The 20,682-nt window shown below is 35.3% G+C and overlaps 1 protein-coding gene and 1 non-coding gene across 3 annotated transcripts; one reads left to right on the forward strand and one right to left on the reverse strand.

Moving 5' to 3' along the window:
• Positions 1–1,727: 1,727 nt before the first annotated feature.
• LOC131311981 (uncharacterized) lies at positions 1,728–11,052 on the reverse strand. 2 transcript variants are annotated; one of them, XM_058339666.1, is made up of 17 exons: positions 10,747–11,023; positions 9,516–9,688; positions 9,274–9,381; positions 8,856–8,891; positions 8,514–8,624; positions 7,655–7,738; positions 7,436–7,554; positions 6,984–7,085; positions 6,296–6,412; positions 6,141–6,206; positions 5,837–5,903; positions 4,837–4,890; positions 4,500–4,589; positions 3,020–3,046; positions 2,837–2,863; positions 2,145–2,290; positions 1,728–1,991 (listed from the first exon to the last, which is right to left on the reverse strand). In XM_058339666.1, exons 2-16 carry the CDS (start codon positions 9,573–9,575, stop codon positions 2,147–2,149), a joined length of 1,212 nt encoding a protein of 403 aa, XP_058195649.1. In that variant the 5' UTR covers positions 9,576–9,688; positions 10,747–11,023; the 3' UTR covers positions 1,728–1,991; positions 2,145–2,146. The 2 variants fall into 2 exon arrangements, with proteins under 2 accessions (XP_058195649.1, XP_058195642.1); XM_058339659.1 differs by lacking the exon at positions 1,728–1,991 and having other exon boundaries at positions 2,043–2,290; positions 10,747–11,052.
• LOC131318215 (small nucleolar RNA snoR100) lies at positions 8,100–8,207 on the forward strand. The gene has a single exon (XR_009197551.1). It is a non-coding gene; the product is annotated as a small nucleolar RNA snoR100 (small nucleolar RNA).
• Positions 11,053–20,682: the final 9,630 nt, after the last annotated feature.

Raw genomic sequence — 20,682 nt, forward strand, 5'->3', positions numbered from 1 at the left:
TTTTGACCTTCAAGTTTGATTTTTATACCAAATTAGTCCAATTGATAACTTCTGTCAGCCAAATTGGACGGAAAAAATCATATTGATGTCAGTTTGGACGTTGCAGTTCGTACCAAGTTGGTCTACTTGATGACGTCTGCCTTCAATATGATTTTTTCCGTCCAGTTTGGCTGACAGATGTTATCAATTGGACAACTTGGTACGAAAATCAAACTTAAAGGTCAAAAGAGTTGTAATTGATACTTGAAAGACAAAAATAAAACTCGGGTGAAACTAGAAAGACCATTTCTATAAATTTCCCTAATTAAAATATCGGCCAGCATTACCAGGCCTGCAGAGCTCACGAAGTCAATTGATACCGAGGCCGTCATTTTATTTAGCTACTAGTAATTCATTAAGTTATTTAATCATCATTTGACCACAAATCATTAACAATTGTTTTGCTCTGTAAATCAACTGGGATTAACTCAATTAGCCATCCTTATAAACTTCCATAGGGGAGGTTAGGGGGTCAATTTTAAGAGCAATTTTGTTCACCCTCATTTTGTTCACGTGTCCTAATTTGTTAATCGAAACAGTTCAATTTTTCCTGATTCATTTGTTAGGAGATCATGATAAAATTTAGCTCAATTGAATATCGGTAAGCGCTTCTTCATCTAGGAGTTTGTTTATCTTCGCTCAAATTCTTGACTGAAAATTTGGATTGTTAGATCGAGCACTTCCCAATATCCGATTAAGCTGAACGCTAATGTAGTCTCCTAACAAATGAATCCAAATAAAATGAGCAATTCCGATTATTCTAGTACGATACAGAATGAGCATACCCTTATTACCCTCGCGAGGGTGAACAAAATTGCTCTCGTCAAGCTTTGCCGGCCGCAAAGATTGAATATTTGTTTCCTTAATGGGCTTATTAGTTGGACCTAGTCTAATTGTGCGCATATGTCCCGGTTCATGTTATTCAAATATTTGTACTGACCGGTTGTAATAAAAAAAAAATTAAATTTTTTTTTGTTACGCTCTGTATGGTATTCTTCTGGATGAACTCTGCTCTCAGTTGTCATAGACCCATTTCAAGTATTTCTCACCCAAAAAAAAAAAACCCCCGAACAAAAAAACGTGAAAAACCAGAAAAAATATTGAGAGGAAGACAGACATGAAAAACCTGTATCACAAGTTCTCATTTTCAAATGGACCACTCTACTATGTATGACAGAATTTTTATACAAAATTCTCAAACGTACATTGATAAACCTATTTTACTAGTAATAACCATCAAAAGGAAATGGTTTATGAACAACTCAGATTCGGTGTGCTTCTTGATGTTCGAAAACCTAAACCCTCAACCGAACGGACGGGGGAGGCTGCTGCCCCAATTTTGGGGCCCACCCCGGTCTCGCTCCGATGATCTGAATCGTTCACTTTGTAGAGCTCGTCGAGTAGAACAACTATGCAAAAAATCAGCTTAATTGGATATCATTAAGTACCTGATCGGAGCCCATATAACTCTTAGTCCATGGGTTACAGTGGATTTGATTCAGTGTTTCGGATTCATTCTTTTTAAGATAAAAAGGTTCCGATCAAGTACTTAATGATATCCAATTAAGCTGATTTTTTGCATAATTGTTCTACTCGACGAGCTCTACGAAGTGAACGTTTCCGATCATCGGATCGAGACCGGAGTGGGCCCCGAATTCGGGGACAGCAGCCCCCCTCCCTCCCAACCGAACTGCTTCTAATGGTTACATCTTGCTCGATCAGGACCCTAGCTTTATTGCGAGCCAAATTTCACAAAACCAAGACCAAATCATTCTCAGAATGGTTCGGCTAGAGGCTTGAACCACGTTTTCACAGATGTTGAACCCCCAACTTAAGCCCCAACACCAGATGGGTAATTCTCAGCTCAATATCCCCCAATCTTAATCCTCGTGAGTCAAAATTGTGGCTAGAAGTGCACTGGGAGGGCTGAGGATTCTAGGGCAGAAAAGCACCTATCGAGTAAAAGGAGGAATAAAAAACTGGAAGTAGAAACAAGGAAAAGCTGAAAACTATGAAATGATGAGATTCACTTTGAGAGACAAAATTGCTAGGTATTGCAGTAACAAAGAGCCTAAAACAGTTGAAATGAGATATCAAATAAATACACTCAAATGTGCAGTCTCTGGTAAAACCGTTGGTTGCTCCTCCGCTTTCTTCTACCAAATGGATCAACCCAGTTCTTGTCCTCTTTCACAGCTTGTTCCCAGCGCTTTCTAAATAGTCGAAGCTCAGATGTCGACTGCCTCCTTATCTGCACAACCCAATTTCAACATTAACACCAAGTTTCATTACAAAGTTCCTACGATGTACAGTTTTAAAAGTCTAGACCTTGTTCGTTTTGGGATTTGGATTTTGGACTCCATCCCTGCGCATGATTCTCAATAAATTCTCTCTCTATCTCTCTCTAGTCATTACCCAAAATCCAAATCCAAAATCTCCAAAACAAACAGGCCATTCGTATCTTCTCCCTCCACCTACCTTTCAGAAACCAACGTCATGTACGGATCATTGATTTATATAGGGGATAAGAAAACTATAGGCAAAAGATGAGATAAAATTATTCAAATTGATTTCCTATCACATTCCCCTCTCTTGATGAGCCACAGGTAAAACAAAGAAACCACAGGTATTATAGGCGGGTCAACTACTCCATAAGATTTTTTTTTTTTTTTGAAACTAACTACTCCATAAGTTCACAAATTTCATTCCAGACAGGCATTTTAGTTCTTGATGATATTAGTCAACAGCGCTGAGACTTAAAATGAAAAGAGTATAATAAAAGTTCCCGTTGTCTCACCTCAGTTCTCACATCAACCGTTTGTTTCTGAAAATCAGGAGGGAAAACCGAGTCAGGAAATTCCATTTGTTTAAGATGTTAAAATATCCTAATGGATGACATACATGAGAAAATAACCTTATTTTATAAATTAAAAAAAAATGAAGGAACAGGTAAACAACTCTGGTTTAAATAAAAGCATACCTTCACCGATTCTTCAGGATTTGAAGCCTACACAAACATAGAGAAGACATTAATAGGTGTGGGAGGAGACACTAGAGGAAGACATGACAACAATAACCAGAACAATAAAACTAGTGAGTTCCGCTAGTTTCCCGGTGCTCCTAGATTTGTAAAACATGAATAGATGAATATGAAGGTAGAGATGCAAACAAATAATTTAATCCATTTTTGTTTCACTTATCCCTTTTCTGTAACACAAATTCTCATTTAGTCAAAAGTATTTGAACCTCTTTCCACAAGAAGATCAAAGATCCAGATGAGCCTATGTGGTACGAGTTGAGTTTTGTTCACCCTTCACTTAAGAGGGTGAACATTACCCTCCTTTCTATTGGTTGAAATGATGTGGACCCTACCACAAAGTGATGTCATGCTTACCAAAAAGTGTATTGCATGATAAGCATGACATCACTTTGTGGTGGAGTCCACACCATTTCAACCAAGGAGAGAGGGTAATTTTCACCCTTTTTAAGGAGGGTGAACAAAATTGCACTCTATGTGGTACTGTTTGGATTTTTTGGAAGTTGGAATCAAGAAGATAGCTTCAACTCAGGTTCTGTTTGTTTCGATGTAAAACATTTTACAACCAAAAATATTTTCAAGCCAAACAATTTTGAACTTCTATTTTTGGGTGTTTGGTACATCCTTAAAAAAAATTCCTACTTGAAGTTTTGATAAAAGATGGTTTCGCTGGAAACTTGGGCAGTGATTGTTTGGGAAGAATAAAATGGGAGTGAAAGTAGAGTGTTTTGATTTGAGAGAGAGAGAGAGAGAGAGAGAGAGAGAGAAGAATAAAATGGGAGTGAAAGTAGAGTGTTTTGATTTGAGAGAGACAGAGAGAGTCACATGTAGGAAGTACTGATCGGGGCTGTTTAATATATTTATATGCGTATGTGTGTTTGAGAGAGAGAGAGATGTCGTTGGGGGTATTTGGTACATTTAGAGGCATCCGGAGGGAGTGAAAGCTTCAATTCATGCCCAGTGTTGTTGATTTGCAATGGTGGAATAGGAATAAGAGACCAGATCTGTAAAAGGACTTACAGAGATGAGAGCCGTAAATCCATTAGGTGCAAAATCTTATTCCTGTAAAAGGTTTTCCCCAGTTTGTGTGCTACCAAACACCAAATATTAGGAAAATATTCTTGGGGAAGATATTTTCACCCCAAACAAACAGAGCCTTAAAAAACAAGGCTGAGAATAGACAACATATAGTGGTGCTTAGGCGATGTGACTTCAGACTAGAATTTTAGAAGTGGGCGACCAAGAGATCAACATTTAGAAACAGAAAAGTCAACAGACCTTACTCATTAATTAAAGTAATTATTAAAGAATGGACTCAAGAAGCTACATATTAGCAGTTAAATAAGTGAAAAGTCAAGTCATTTAATGGAGCATTCACTGCTAAAATGAAAATGAAGACAAAGGAACAGCTTGAGCAAATGACCTTTCTTGCAGGTGCTCCACCCAAAGTTTGTATTCCTTGATGAACAATGTATTCACTATCAACTACTCCCACCTTCCTTGTTCGGTCCCCCTGTAAAAGACAAATTCTATCAATTACACCCACGCTACATGCTAATACAAGTACAACATTTCAGTGGAAAAACTAAGAGAAGCAAAGGAAAAATCCAAAAGGAAAAAGGAATTGCACAGCAAATGGTTTTGTTCTACTGTTTGTAGCTTAATAAAAACAGATGAAATGGAACTTCCATACAAGAACTTAGAACCAAACCATTAGTACCAGATATACATTATCACATGAAAATTTCAGTAAATCTGACCTGTGCACAATACCCAAGTTTCATATCCATTCCCCATCCATGAACAAGATCATTCTGCCAAAAAAGTAGCAGCAGCATGTAAGTTAGAGTTGGGCTTGAACCCAACACACTGGTAATGCACGTATACATTACTTCCAAATACACACCAGGGAGCAGAAATACCTTTTGAGAACCCGATGGAGAAAATAAACTAATTTCGACATTCTTACCAAAGACACACTCCGAAGTGCTAAACTATGTTTGCATTGTGCAGGTTGCACTCAATACAAATTATCTCCTTCCCATATACCCACCACCATTTGTAAGCGAATATTGTATGAAAGTTTAAAAGTTTGTAGCCATCACTTTGCATTTGGTCGTCAATGACAAGGCATCCATCCATGGTTCTAAAAGTCGCTAGGCGCTAGTCAGGCGGCGGAGGGGTGTCTAGTGCCTAGGCTGATTAGTCGCCGATTAGTCGGCGCCTAGAGATTAGTCGTTTCTTTTCCCAGATATTTCCCCATCCCCAACGTACAAGTAGGACAAATAACATCCAAAATGAAAACATCAAATATTCATCCATCTATCTACATCCATCAAAACCAAATGTTTTAATGTTTAGTTTTACACCCATAAACTATTTTTTAGTCCTCGACTCTTCATCATCGAACATTGCATAAAAGTGAACTTGTTGCGCCACTGCCTTCATTTTAGTCACAATTTTTACTTTACCAGAGGTTTGTGTTGCTGCGATTTAATCTGCATTTTAGGGATGTTGACTGTCGAGATAACTCACGTCATTAAATATAATTTTCTTCAGTAAAATAACACTTGACACCCTGTTCTTTAAACTATCACATATTTTAACCCCTAATTCAAAAAAATTACGAAGTATACCCACCAACTTGTCCCGCCTAGAGGACTAACCCCACCTAGTAGCCGACTAATCGTCCTGCCACATCCTGTAGCACCTAGGACCCTATTCAAGGTGTTCTGATAGGGAAAATATATCTAAACTCACCTGTATAAGATGCCAAGCACAATGCCACGCAGATCTTGAAAATACTGGAGCCATTCCTTCCACAAATCTACAACAATGAAGCGTACTACTCATTTTTAGTGAACAAAAACATTTTCCATTGCAATCTACTCAGAAATCATGATTTATGAATATTTATGCAGTTTTGGATAGAACTGAAATACTCCTTGAAGCGTTGCACGATAATTGTGCTAACAGGAGAATCAGCATAAAAAGACAGTGCAACTATAAATAGGGAATATTGAAAGATGAATGAGGCCAGAATATGGGTGTTATGATAACTTGCCCAGTGCATGGTGGCCCCTCACTGTCCTCTGAACACTTCGTACTGCCTCTAACTTCCCAGACTCTTCTGCATCAAGTTAAAATATGCTAGACTTAACATGACAAGACTTCAAACGGAGCATTGTATCAAAAAACAGCAAAGGCCATCTCACTCACCTATGAAGCTTATTTGTTCTTGAGCGTATGGTAATTCTGTGATGTATACCAGTTGAATTTGGGTCTAAAGCTGGCTGAGATATCTCCAGTCCTTCTGCTTTCACAATTTTCAAGTATCTGTAATAGGAAAACTGCCACTCTAATACGTTCTATGAAAAGACTGACGACCCAAGTGATTAAAATATCCTCAACAAACTCGGATAAGGAAAAAAAAAAAAAGGAATGAATGAAAGAAAGAATTGGAGAACGAAAACTTTCAACATCTACCGTAGCTCTTTCTCAATAGTTTCATCACATGCTATGCACAAAGAATATAATTATAATCCATTTATTTACAAAGGGTGCAAGAAGAACTCAAGAGGCATGCAATTAGACAATAAAATGCCCGCACTTGGTTCGTTTGCATTGTGTGCGTTGGAGAAAAGAAAAAACAACCAACCTAAAGAGAAACAAGAAAAAATGTAGATGGTGAAGCAGAGTATGGACAATGTGCATGGCACCAGATCTGCCAAGTTTTGCATAAGTACACAGAATACATAAATTGTATAATTTTGTGGAACAGAGCCAAAGATCTTTACGTCTTTACTAGTAGAACCACACAATACTTATTGGCAAAAATGTGACATTTTCGAGGAGGAAAACATCAATCTAGGATGTAGAAAGATTGTCAGAAAAGAGTCAGCTATACCTTCCTGGGTGAAAATTATCAACACCCAAATCCTCATCCCAAAGAAATATATAATCATAAACAGACACCACAGCTGGATTCAGAAAGCGTTTTGCAAACCACCTGCAATAAAACAAACATCATCACATCACTTTCTGGGACTAGAAGTGTTGCTTTACATTATGCTCAATTAAAAGGGTGTCCCCAAAGAGAGAAACTGAGAGAGATACAAAGTGAGGGAGAGAGCTTTTCACTAAAAAGGCAATAGGACTCAAATATCTGATCGGTATCCCACTGAGATCTCTTAAGTCAGAAAATTACACCCATATCGTTGATTTAAAGCATCCTATCTGAAGACTCAAATTCCCTTTTCAGAGTAACTGTTCAAACTTGTATACTACAATTAATCTATGCACATTCAACAACTTGAAAAAAAAAACTCATGAGCCCCCAACAGAGAAATATAACCTTACCATTTTGTTTGGTTCCAAGCAACTATATGAATTGCTTTCTTAGTCCAATCAAGATCCCACCATCCATCCACATTCGCATCATAATGGAATAATATAATCGTAAAATTCTCTGTAAGAAACTGAATGCACCAAAATTAGGCAAATAACATCCACATTATGGCATGTTAATGTCAAAATACTTTTATAGCTTCAAATGTAAAACATTGAAAACAGCTATACCTTTCGAGCAATGGTGTCAACATTTCTTTTTTGGTTAATACCAACTGGTATTGCCAGCAAGTTATGAGAGCTTGATTTGTTAACCTGAAAATCCAAGACAATTGATATGATGGCAACAAATAAGAAACAATGATCATCTGCACAACCAACAAAATTACAAAAGCAAGTTATGACTTGAAGATAAATGCATGAATCAAAACCTAAGAAGCACGGACACGTCTCCAGGACTTTCGTATTTGTATTGCAGAAGTGTCGGACCAGACACGTGAAAATATACGTCCGAGTACATAATTGTTTTCTCTGCGTTGGACACATACCGAACACATACTCTTTTTATTGGATTTTTTGTCTTTAATATGAAAAAATACATTCGTATAATATACGAACTTATTTATGTATTTAACGTATCCCCCAAAGTATTATGCATACCGATGCTCTGGACTATCAATGAAGGAAGCATGGTAATGTACACATAAATTGATTTGGGTCTCTAGGCCTGCCCTCTCTGATACCATTTGGCTTTGATTTGGAGGCATGGTTCTACAACAAAACGTCCTTGTAGCTCCTCGGTTCTTGGAGGTTTAAGGGGGCCACTGTTTTAATGGTATTCTGAGAGCAGCCACTTTGTGCATATATTGCTATAGGTTAGGTCTGTCTCCAATCATCCCCCATACACCCAATGATTGGGGACTAGATGGGTTATGTTGTAACGTATCCCCCAAAGTGTCCCTGTCCTAGTGTCTGAAAAATCGTGTGTCCGTCTTCGTGTCGTGTCGTGCACATATGCGTATCCGTGCTGCTTTGCTCAAAACAAAATTTTGAGAGTTGAAACTAGAGAATTAATAAGACAGAACCTAACCTTTGACCTTGAACTACTTGTTGGCCATAGAGGTTTTAACTCCAAGTCTGACCTAGCTTGAATGATGCCACGAGGTAAATTACTCAAACTATTAACAGCTGCCGCAATATCCTGGATGAAAGCATCAGCACCAGCTCAGGCAGAAGTAAATGAAAGGGACAAAACAAATGAACTACTCATCACGTGCAACTCCATAAAACAACAGAAGGTATCTCAGAAACTTGCAAAATCAAGTATCAGATCTAATTAATACAAATCAGCAGGTGAGGTTATCTGGCAAGGTTAATAAATACGGGACTAAAAACAAAACAACTAGCAAAGAAACATAACTTGAATTATTACCTTTGAGGTATAGAAGGGATTCAATTTTTCGTCCATCTGATGATAAAAGAACGATAAAGGAATTAGGGTGAATGATAGAGATGGCCCCAACATCAGAAGCATTACAAGTTAGAAACATTAAGGCATAAGATATATCAATCAAGAAACTAGTTTGAAGAATAGAGCAGCAGGTGATGAAAAGTATCAATTGGCACAAGGTTCCAAAGTTGATAACTTTTTGCTCAGATTATCACAAAAGGGAATCCATTCACAAGAAATAATCATATATTCCTATTATACACTACCAAAACATCTTCAAATAAACACCCACAATTTACAACGGCATCAATAAGCCATGAAGTTTATCCCAAGGATCATATATGCACAAAATCAACAAATAGAAGTCCTAAAACTCTAAAAGTGGGCAAAGTAACCATACCTCTGTTTCTCGATACTGATAATTAGTGGTTCTATACACTACGAACAACATAACTGTACAAACAATTCCCAGAAAAGGCAGCTGTTTCATTTTGACTCCGCATGCTCCCTGCACCACTACCATTGTATTACTTAATACTCTATAAATGACCTTCCATAATAGATTAACACAAACAAGATATTCAGTCCATCTACCAAGATTGCGAAATTAAAAAGAATTACAAGAAGATAAATAAAATATACCCCGTCAAACAATATGTGTCTTTTCCTCAGCATCCATCTCCATGATTTAACTGTAGCCATAGACAGATACACTTCGAATGCATTCTCATAACATGCTGGAATCAATAGGCCAGATTAAAACTAGAATAAATCTTCAGAGGCCGCTCCAGAGCCGAGGGTGGACAATCGAACACCTGACAACCAAATTATTTGAAGAGATCATTTGGTCAGTATTAAGTATTAACACAGCAAGCCAAAAAAAAAAAAATATTAATGAACACCTAATGGCTTAGGGTGTTACCCACTTCATTACTCCAAAAACACCAACTTAATGTCATTCTGGCCTACCACAAATTATTTTGCAGGCCTACCACAAATTATTTTGCAATCAAGGTCACTTGCCTACAACAATTTTTTTGTTCGAGAATTGTCAAGATTTCTAAACTAATTATCTCGAAATACTAGAAATTAAATACTATTTTTCAAACTAAAGATGTTATATTTTAAGTGGTAATGCCCACCGTGGCATAAATTGGTGGAACCGCCACCCAAATCTCAAGCATAAAATCATCTCAATGCTGATATCAATTTTTTTTTTCCGGTTTTGATAATTCAAAGCTTTAGCAAATGACAAGCAATGCGTGTGTGAGTGACAATAAGAGAGAGAAAGAGAGAGAGCCGGGGCCAAAACATGCCCAAAATATAGCGTAGATATGCTCTGGATTACCAAATCTGAAACGACAACATAACTACTACTTCTTGTTAATCACCAAAGCTTAAATATCAACTTAAATTTCCAGATTAACCCACATAAAAACAAACTGAACAAGATATAATCATTTATCAAGATTCTCAAATCCTAAACAAACACTACTGAAATCCTTGCTGAAAATTAAAACATCAACCAGCTCTCAAACAATCCTCAACTGGAGGGTTTGCCCGGTCATTAACTTCAGGGCCTCGGAATTAGTCGAGGCTTGCATAAACTAGCCGGACATCCGGTTTTCCAAAATAAAAATCCTCAACCTTCACTTTTGCGTCACCACCCATATTCACCCCCAAAAAATACCAAATATTCTCTCGAAACTCAAAAACTTAAAAATCAGGTCCAAAAGAAACATCTCGATTAATAACACTAATAATACAAGATCTCGGAATGATTGGTCATTTCACAAACTATGAGCACACCAATAATCAGAGCCCAATTATAAAAAAAAAAATGAACGGAGATTAAACGGGGGGAAAAAATCACCGTTGCGATTGGACGCGTGATTAATAACGGAAATCACGTGATCTTCCAGCTGGACGAGGAGCATGGGAAAACTCCGGCGACCGGAATCGGAGTCCGGTGAGGTCGTATGCGCGCGTGTGGGTGCGATTAATACGGTAGACTGAACTGTGAAGAGAGAGAGAGAGAGAAGGGAGAGAGTCGAGAGACGGAAGGGGAGGAGGCGCCACTTTATATGGGGGGTAGAGAGAGAGAGAGAGAGAGAGAGAGGGCGCCGAGGTGAAATTCGTGTCGACTGTATATAGAAAGGGAAAAAACAATGCAGTGGGGTTTTCAAACAATCTTTGTCCCTTTCGACTCTCTTGTTTCCAACGATGACAACACTGACATTGTGCGTATGGAGATAAGTTTCGGCAAGGTTTTTATTTTTTAAATATTCTTTATTTTATAAGACAAAATTATTTTTAATTTAAAAAATAAAAATTTATTTTCTTTAACAGAACAGAATTTTAGTTTACGACCACGTTCAAATCACATCGTGTAATTTGGATGTGGTTGTAAACTTATGACTCGATTAGATGGAAATGAGTTACGGAGGTATTATTTATAGAGGGGATAAAAAAGTAGGGGTATTATTTACAGTGGTGCTATCTCCATCGCTCTCTCACCGCAACACTCAATCTCATTATTCGTCTCGACAATTAATGGTTCTGATTTTTAAAAGAATTCTTCCCGTCTTAAACACTTTTGGACGGTGAGATTGAGAGCAACGAAACAGAGCGATGGGGGTAGACTTTCTATACTCTATCTGTCCCTATTTAATTGTCCATTACGGTTTTGCATTCATTTTCAACGGCTTATATCTCTCAATGTATATTGCTAAAAATATGTAATATAGATCTTATTTAATAGATCTCAATTTTTTTTATAAGACTATTATTTTAAAAACATAAAACGTAATATACGTCGAGAGATATAAGCCATTGAAAATGTACACAAAACTGTAGTGGACAATTAAATAGGGACTAAGGAAATATTATTTATGAAGATAGATCCATATTGATGTGACTTCTATGTATAATTGATAAAAAAAAAGTTGTTGATTTAGATGAAGTATTAAAAATTAAAATAAAATAATACTTGATTTGAATAAGAGATAAGCTACGGATAAAATTGTTTGTAGTTGAATAGAGGAATAAGGTTGGGGGGAGGGCCTCATCCTCCAGTAAATATGGACAACCTTTGAGGCATCCATAAATAATACACCTCCAAACCTCCATAAATCATCACAACAGTGACTTGGGATGAATCATCTTGGTGTGTTTTGTTGAACCAAGACAAAAGTGTCACATCACTCCCTCATCCGGGTTAGTATTAACCTATTCCCTTCTTTACTTGCATCCAATCAGGGCCTTATTGTATATACTCCGGCCTTAATCTTTTAATCCAATTTAGGAAATACATAATAGTACCATGACCAATTTTGACTTAATAATTGTGAAAGATTATTAGTTTGTCTTAATTCAACAATTTTCCGCATTTCTTAATTGTGGGTCGATTTTCATAAATTATTGATTCGTCTTGACGAGATGAATCTGAAAAGTAAACAAATTATGATCAACACTAAAAAAACATTTGAATGAAGACGAAAATAATAAAAAACAGAAATTTGTTTTTGGTTATTGTTTTCTTTGTTAAAAAAAATAGTTTTGAACATATTTTTTTACATTTCAGATTTCTCTCGTCTAGAGTCGTATTGAACAAATAATCCAAAAGAATCGGTGCAAAACTTACAAATGCAAAAAAAAAAAAAAAAAAATCGAATAAAGTTAGAACAATAATTCTGCAATGTTATTATGCCAAAAAAACTATTAAAAAGAAAAACATAACCATAGCCATTATTGTTGTAGAGTTTTAGGATTTTCGTGATTTTTAAACAAGCAAAAAATGTTACACATTGATTGATTATAGGATACTTTAGAAAAGTACGAGAAATACAGGGAAAAAACATTTACTTCCATTTGTTGTAATTAAGAAGTATTAGCAGCAACCATTATTATAGTATTTTTATAGTATTCTTGACTTTTCAAAATTTTAATTATTAGTACTATTCAAAATAGACAAACATGTTACTCATTAGTAACTATAGGATACCGCAGAAAAATACGAGAAATACAGGCAAAAGCATAAGAGACTTAGCAAAAAATTCCTCATATTTAAGTTTTTTGAGTTCAAGGACGAGCACATTTTGCAATCAAACATAAGGACAAATGCGCCTATGAAAGTGCCTAAAACCCTATATTACCCTATGAAAGTACCTAAAATCTCAGGGTCCCCTATAAAAGTGCCTAAAATTCTAATGTATCTTATATATAAAAGTGCCTAAACCACTAAAACCTCATAATAAGAAAGTGCACCCTAAAACCCTATGAAAGTGCCCAAACAAGTTTTGGCCTTATGGCTAAAAAACTCAAAAAGTTGAAAAACCTCCACTGAAAATTATTTTGCTGACGTCCTTTTTCTAAATGAAATTATTTTACTGTCCTTATGGTTAATTTTTTCCAAAAGGATTTACTTCAGCCGTTTTGCTTAAGAAAGAAGATGAAAGCTTGCAACAAAAAAGAAGCATTTAATATAACTATGTTATAGGTTGTATCATATAGTGCTAGCCCGTTCGGTTAAATAAATCAATTGGCTTATTTTTTTGTCATTACTTAATTTTTTTTCATATTTGTTAGTTTTTTTTTTCATTTTTTGGAGATTATTGCACCGTCATGATAAGAGTAATTTAAAAAGTAAAAAATTATGATCGAAATTCAAATTTTTTTGAATAAAGACGAAAAAAATTGGCTTATTGGCTTATTTTTGTTTTTATTCAAAAAAATTATGTTTCGATCGTAATTTTTTACTTTTTAGATTCTTCTTGTCATGACGATGCAATAATCCCCAAAAATTTGACGAAAAACTAACAAATACAAAAAAAATTTGAATAAGAACAAAAAAATAAGCAAGTTAACTTATTTAGCCGAATGGGTTAGTGGCCAGATAAAAAATCAAAAGCCCACACCCACCGCTCTCAATTTCACGGTCTAAAAGTATTTTGGATGGCTCGGATTTTTAGAAAAATCGCCAAGCTAGAAAAGTTTTTTTTTTTTTAAATTCGGATCATTGATTGCTGAGACAGATGGTAAGATGTTGAGCGGTAAATATTAAGCGATGAGCGTAACACTGCTGGATTAAAAAAAAAGTACATAAGAGTAAAGTAACGCAATAAAATATTACTACAACATTTACACAAGCAGCCTAGGCGGCGGCAATGTTTCAATGACGACGGGATGAATGATCCAGATTTTATTTGTTTTCAACAACTAGCCATTCATTTTGACAATTAATGATCTAGATTTATATAAAATTTTTTTGAAGAAGAGTTAAGTTTCATTTGCATCTGGACTATCTAAAATACTTTTGAACGATTGAGATTACACAACACACTGCACAGTACGTCTCCGGGTTGCACGTAAACATATCGTGCAAAATGTCGGTCAGATTATTGTGCTCTTACAATCGCTCAACAAACAAAAAGATAGCATTAATTAATTAGTACGTACGTTGCCATGGCAAGAACCTTGTGATCTTTACATAACTTCTACCCCTTTTGAAATAAAGGAAAAGTTTATCCAAAAAGAAGCTTTGGCCTCAAATTGTTGTAAGTCTTTTTTTAAAGGACAATTCTAAAATCAGCCCAATGGCCTGACAATAGTGAGTATGTGAACGTATATTGAAGAATATAAAAAATATACAGAAATACGTGTTTTTCTTGTCTTATAGTTTGTTTATCGTCAACCCAGTGGGCTGACAATAGCAAGACCATTTTTTAAAAGAAGTTTCAGATTTTTTATTACAAATTTTGAAAAATACAAGTATCAGAATTATAGTAAATTGGAAATAAGTCATCAGTCACTACATATCCAACGCAACTAATAGCCCATTTGCCATTTGGGGGGATAAATAATCCCAACAAGTACAATGGAATAACATCCACACTTAGGTGGAGTCCGTGGGGATATTCAAAACTTTCGATTTGAGATACAGGAGTTCTGGTCAGCTAACCTCGGTTAATTTAAACTTTTAATGTTCAAATAAAAAATAGTGTATTCCTGTAAATGATTTTGGGATCTTGTAAACGGTATACCAAGATTCAAAAAAATTACGCATATAACTAACAATTGGGAACGAGAAACCTACAGCCATTGATTGGGTGGCTACCGATTCTGCACCGACGGCTTTGCGGGGCCCACTCCGGGTCCCGCACGAAAAATCTGAATAAAATGAAAAGATTGAAAATGAAAAGATTTGATCGAACACCTATACATATTGGATTGAGTTGATTTTTTGCGACCTCACTTGGGTTTTTTTAAAATTTTTTTATTAAACGACCCGAATTATTTGTGCGAAATCCGAAGTGGGTCCCGCAAGACCGTCGGTGCAGAATCGATAGCCACCCAGTCGGTCGCTGTAGAAAAGTTGGACAGAGAAATATGTTCGGAAATTCATCCCATGGACAAATTACTACAACGCATGCAACTATACTAACCGAATACAGAACACTACAGGAGTAATTTTTTCTCAAGGAGTATTTTCACTAACAAAAAACACTAAAAACTTAACCCATTTTATCATTTCGTTTCCACTAATAAAAAAGTTTCAGTATTTTATTATCTTATTTCCAATAACAAAAAAATTGTCAACAAATTTTTTTTGTGTTACTGTAATTCTACTCACAAACCCATCAATAATTTATTCACTATCGGAACATAACTTGACATCTTTCAATAACTTATTCACTACCGGAATTATTTAACAACCACAAATAAAAATACAAAATTTTCACTATCAGAAATACCTAAGTGTATCCCGTACACATGTATTTGAACCTTTCCAGCCTCCAGGGTTTCTTTATTTTTCTAATAGCTACTCTCTCTCTCTTTCTCTCTCTCTCTCTCTCGTGGCCACTTAAGTAGCACTAGTGATGGAGTAATATTTACGCGTCTGGTTCGAGCTGGGGAAGGTTGAAGTGTTTTTTCAAAGTTGTTATATGGGTTAGGTTAGCAGTCACAGCACGTTAACCCAAACAGAGGTTTAGTCTCCTAGACTAGAGGAAAAATTATTGAAGGCATCGCCACGTGATGACTCAAAGGCACTGAATGATCTCTCCTCCGAGCGAGTCTCGCAATATAGTCTATCTACACCAAAATGTTACGGATATAAACAAAAGTCCACATATCTCATTGAAGATATATCGAAAATTATTTGATGTGTGTGAACCTCCTATATATATATATATATATATATATATATATATATATATATATATATATATATATATATATATATATATATATATATATATATATATATACAGTCCCCTTCAAGTAAGGGCGCCCTTACCTTGTTAAGGTAAGGGCTTCCCTTTTTCTCCCTTTTCCCAATCGAAGTTCGATGATCCGAGCCGCTCAATGTGTTCAGAACGTGATTTTAAGGGTACCCGCGAGAAATCAGCAAAAAAAAATATTAGGAAGGGCTTCATTCGAACAGTTTTTATTTGAACCGTTCGATAAAAAACAAACAAAAACTGCTCGGATAAAGCCCTTTCCGGTCATTTTTTTTGCCGATTTCTTGTGAGTACCCTTAAAATCACGTTCTAAACACATTGAGCGGCTCGGATCATCGAAATTCGATCGGAAAATGGGAGGTCCTTACCTTAACAAGGTAAGAGCGCCCTTACCTGATTGAATCTATATATATATATATATATATATATATATATATATATATATATATATTATGCAGGATCCACCTGCATCCGACAATTTCGAACATATTTGTATTCAGATTTGTGTTATTCTTTCTATGTTTGTAGGCTTGTAGCAATGTTGTTATTGCATTAACAACTTATCAATATTCCTCTCATTTTCTTTGGTCCACTCTACTTCTTTTTTTTTTCTTTTTTTTCTTTAAGGTCCCTTTATTCTGACAGGGATGGAGAATATTGGAGATTTGAATTTCCGTTTGACTGGAAAAAAAAAGGGAATATTGGAGATTTAAGGTCCCTTTATCATGCATGCCGATGGAGTTTTTAAATTCTTGTAATTGGACAATTTCATTAGGTATAATAACAGAAGAGAAATTGTTCTGAAATTTAGTCTACATTCAATCTCTAATGATTTTTTCAGAATTCAAAAGAACATCGAGTACAGTTTTGATAGATCATTAGAACATGCACGTGTGAACATTTTTTAAAGGTATTATAGATGATTAACTTAAGATATACAAATGCACTTTTTGGAGTAATATTAAATAGAATGATGTCATTATTAGTGATTGGTTTATTTCCCTACCCGAATTCAAACGATGGCTCTATCCCTTTATTCCATACATATAGGGAACTATTAGATTCATGTCGTGGAATAATTTTTAAATCGATCATCTCACAAGTTAAAATTTTGGTCCGTCCTTATTTATGTTATAACTCCTAAACTACAACTTATTAGTTTAGACAACAGAGGATCAATCCAATGTTTTACGCTTTTTATGTCCCTCAAACTTTAGCAAAAACTATATGTGGTGTGCATAATTTTGTGCCAGATTATAGATAAAGATAAAATCAAAAGGACACTTCCATCTTGTCATGTTTGGAAGAGAAAGGGTGAAAATGGGGCGAAAGAGCTAACTCTCTTACTTTTAGGACTAGTTCTGTAGTTCACAAGAAATGGTAAAATTTGGTGGGAAAAAAATCTTATGGATAATTGTTCATCAAAATACAAAATTGGACACATAAATTCTCACACATACCCAAGGACGGAACTAGGATTTTACCCTAGCAATGGCGAAATGTATACTAAAAAAATTAAAAAAATTGTCTTTCAATATTAATAGTCATCAGCTGCAGAAAAAATTAAAAGAACATAACAAAAACTAAACTAAATGATGTTTTTCATTTACACATGAAGTACAAAAGAAGACTAATTTTAATTTTGGGCATCGATAATGGCAAAATAATTAAATTTCTTAAATTTTTTTCGGTTAAGTTGTTTTAGTGTTAGAGTGTGGAATATTTTTTTCTTAATTACGCATCATCATTTATATTATTTCACTTCGGCCCGTTGAATTTATTTTTGGAATACTTTTTTGGATCTCCTTTCATAAAAAAAAAAAAGAAGATTTATTACTAGTATATAATAAAAAATAAGGAAAAAAACCTAGTAGTGACGAGACTATAAAGTTGGGGATAAAAAAAATTGTCACATATAATAATTGCATTTTTTAAAATTCTTGTCATGGCGGTCGCCGCCATTAGACCTCCTTTGTTCCATCCTTGGTTAGCATGTCAGCTGGCGCAAGTCATTATAGGTCATACATTATAATGATGCAATATTATAGTGTATGGCCATTTATTATAAATTCTCTCACCAAAAGTGCAATAAAAAACTCTTAACCAAAACTCTCTCTTAAATCAAGTCTCGCAAAATACTAATTTCCACACACAAAAAAAAAAAAAACATTTACTGGCTTCTCCAATCCAAATGGACGAATCTTCAATCAATCAAACAAACAAACAAACAAATTAATGAAGTGCGGAGTCTTCCAATATTGGATTTGAGCAAAAAAATTCCACACACAATCCTTCTCAAATACGAGAATGACTATGTGTGGGGATAAGCTCATTCATTGTGCATTTGAGACATTTCGTTTGTTTATTTTAGCAGACTTTCAGTGAAGACTTCTGCAGTCAGCTTCAATAACAATGTATGAGGCCCTTGTTTGCCACCAGCTGATAAAGTGGGGACCTATTAATTCAGTGGGAAAATGAATTTCATTCGGTCCTTTTTGATTCCCTTGTTCAACAATAAGTTGATAATATTCTCTCATTAGACACCAAACCATCATTCTCAATTAAATGAAACCAAAAAGAGAGACCAAGACTATTTGAATAGTACACATACGTACTTGTCAGCAAGATAATTCCCAGGTCAAGAAATCCTCCCATAGTAACTTCTGATCTGGTTCTTAATTCTCGATCTTATGAATGTTATAGTTGGAATGGTCTCAAAAGACAATTTAAGGAATCTATCTCCAACTAATTAATTAAAAGTGGCACGAGACACTGAGATATACGTGATTATAAAAAGTAAGGAATACAGCTGTCTCCAAATAATGTTTTCTAATGAACCTGGCTATATTTGAATCAGATTGATCACTCTTAATCTTGGTTAGCTCATTAGTTTTGGTTGCATAGTCATAGTCGTAGATTTGATTGGGTTCAAGCAAAAGTAAACTAAATTAATAATACAAGAATATCCACGTGGTTGTGTTCCCGAAGCACTGAAAAATCTGTGTGTGTGTGTGTGTGTGTGTGTGTGTGTGTGTATCATCGTACTCATTAATTTCCTTATGCTGGCTTGAAGACTCATCTTTCTGCATGACTCGATATCCAACCTAATAGAACGACTAATTTGGAGATAGATCTCATCCACTGTTTATTAGCAGAGATTCAATTAAAGTCGAGATAAAGTTCGTAAAGACTGATCCTCAATACAAAAATGCATTGCACTATTAATAGTTATCGGCTCCAGAAAAAAATAAAATAACATAACAAAAACTAAACTAAATGATGTTTGTCATTTACACATGGAGTATGAAAAAATGACTAATTTTAATTTTGGGCATCGATAATGGCATAATAATTAAATTTCCTTAATTTTTTTAGGTTTAGTTGTTTTAGGGTTAGAGTGTGAAATTTTTTTTCTTAATTACACATCATCATTTATATTATTTCACTTTGGCCCATTGAATTTAGTTTTAGAATACTTTTTGGGTCTCCTTTCTTGAAAAAAGAAGAAGAAGATTTATGACTAGAATGTAATAAAAAAAATAAGGAAAAAAACCTAGCAGTGGCGAGACTATATAAATTGGGGATAAAAAAATTGTCACATATAATAATTGCATTTTCTAAAATTCTTGACGTGGCGGCCGCCGCCACTAGACCCCCCTGGTTCCATCCTTGCACATACCCCTATCTCTCATGCTTTGTCTCTCACTCATCCTAACATATTTACGGGAAAAAATACAAAACATTTCTTCGTTAATTTGGTTCTCTCGCCTATTATACTTAAGAAATCGTACGTAAATGAGGAATCAATTAAGATCGTCTTGTGTGATCTTTTATTATGTGATCCCTTTATGCCCAACAAAACGATATCCACCATAGTAACATTCAACGGTCAATCTGATCGAGTCGTTAATTTTGCTAGTCCTGACGTGTTCATGATTCAAGCTAAAAATCAGGTTGATCGAACATCAACAAAGACTCAGTAGAATCACACCTGTCTAGAGAAACAAACAATCAGAGAAGGGTTGTCCATTTGTCTTGTGAAAAATGTGCCTCATTCTGTTGGATAATAACCTCCGATCGACCTAATTTTTTGCACGGACAATAAACACATCAAGATGTACAAAACGAGCAGTCCCTGATCAGTTTACACGCACCTCAAATTAATGCCTTCCGCCCCTCCCACATCTTGTTGTTTTGGGATTTGTGTCCCGAATTCCAAATATCAAGTCTAGCTAGATCATTTTGTGGTCGGCTTGACATTATCTATACCATCTTGTGTGCATTTTATTGTACTATATGTTAAAGGCCTTGCCAATCCCAAAAGGAGATCTAGAGTTTAATTAGGAACGAGTTGACTCTACGGTAATTTATTTTTATTTTTATTTTCCTGATAAGAGTTGACTGTACGTTATGTACGGGCTACGTACTTACATATGGTAGTATTTATGACTGCTTTGCTAAGCCATGTTCCTATAATCCTATTGATCAAGAATGGTGGATAGTAAGTAGTGCTTAAAATGTACTTATCGATGTGAATTTGAATCTGGATCTGGACTTCGATATGTTAA

This window comes from Rhododendron vialii, chromosome 2a (assembly GCF_030253575.1).
Source record: "Rhododendron vialii isolate Sample 1 chromosome 2a, ASM3025357v1".
NCBI classification, from domain to species: Eukaryota; Viridiplantae; Streptophyta; class Magnoliopsida; order Ericales; family Ericaceae; genus Rhododendron; species Rhododendron vialii.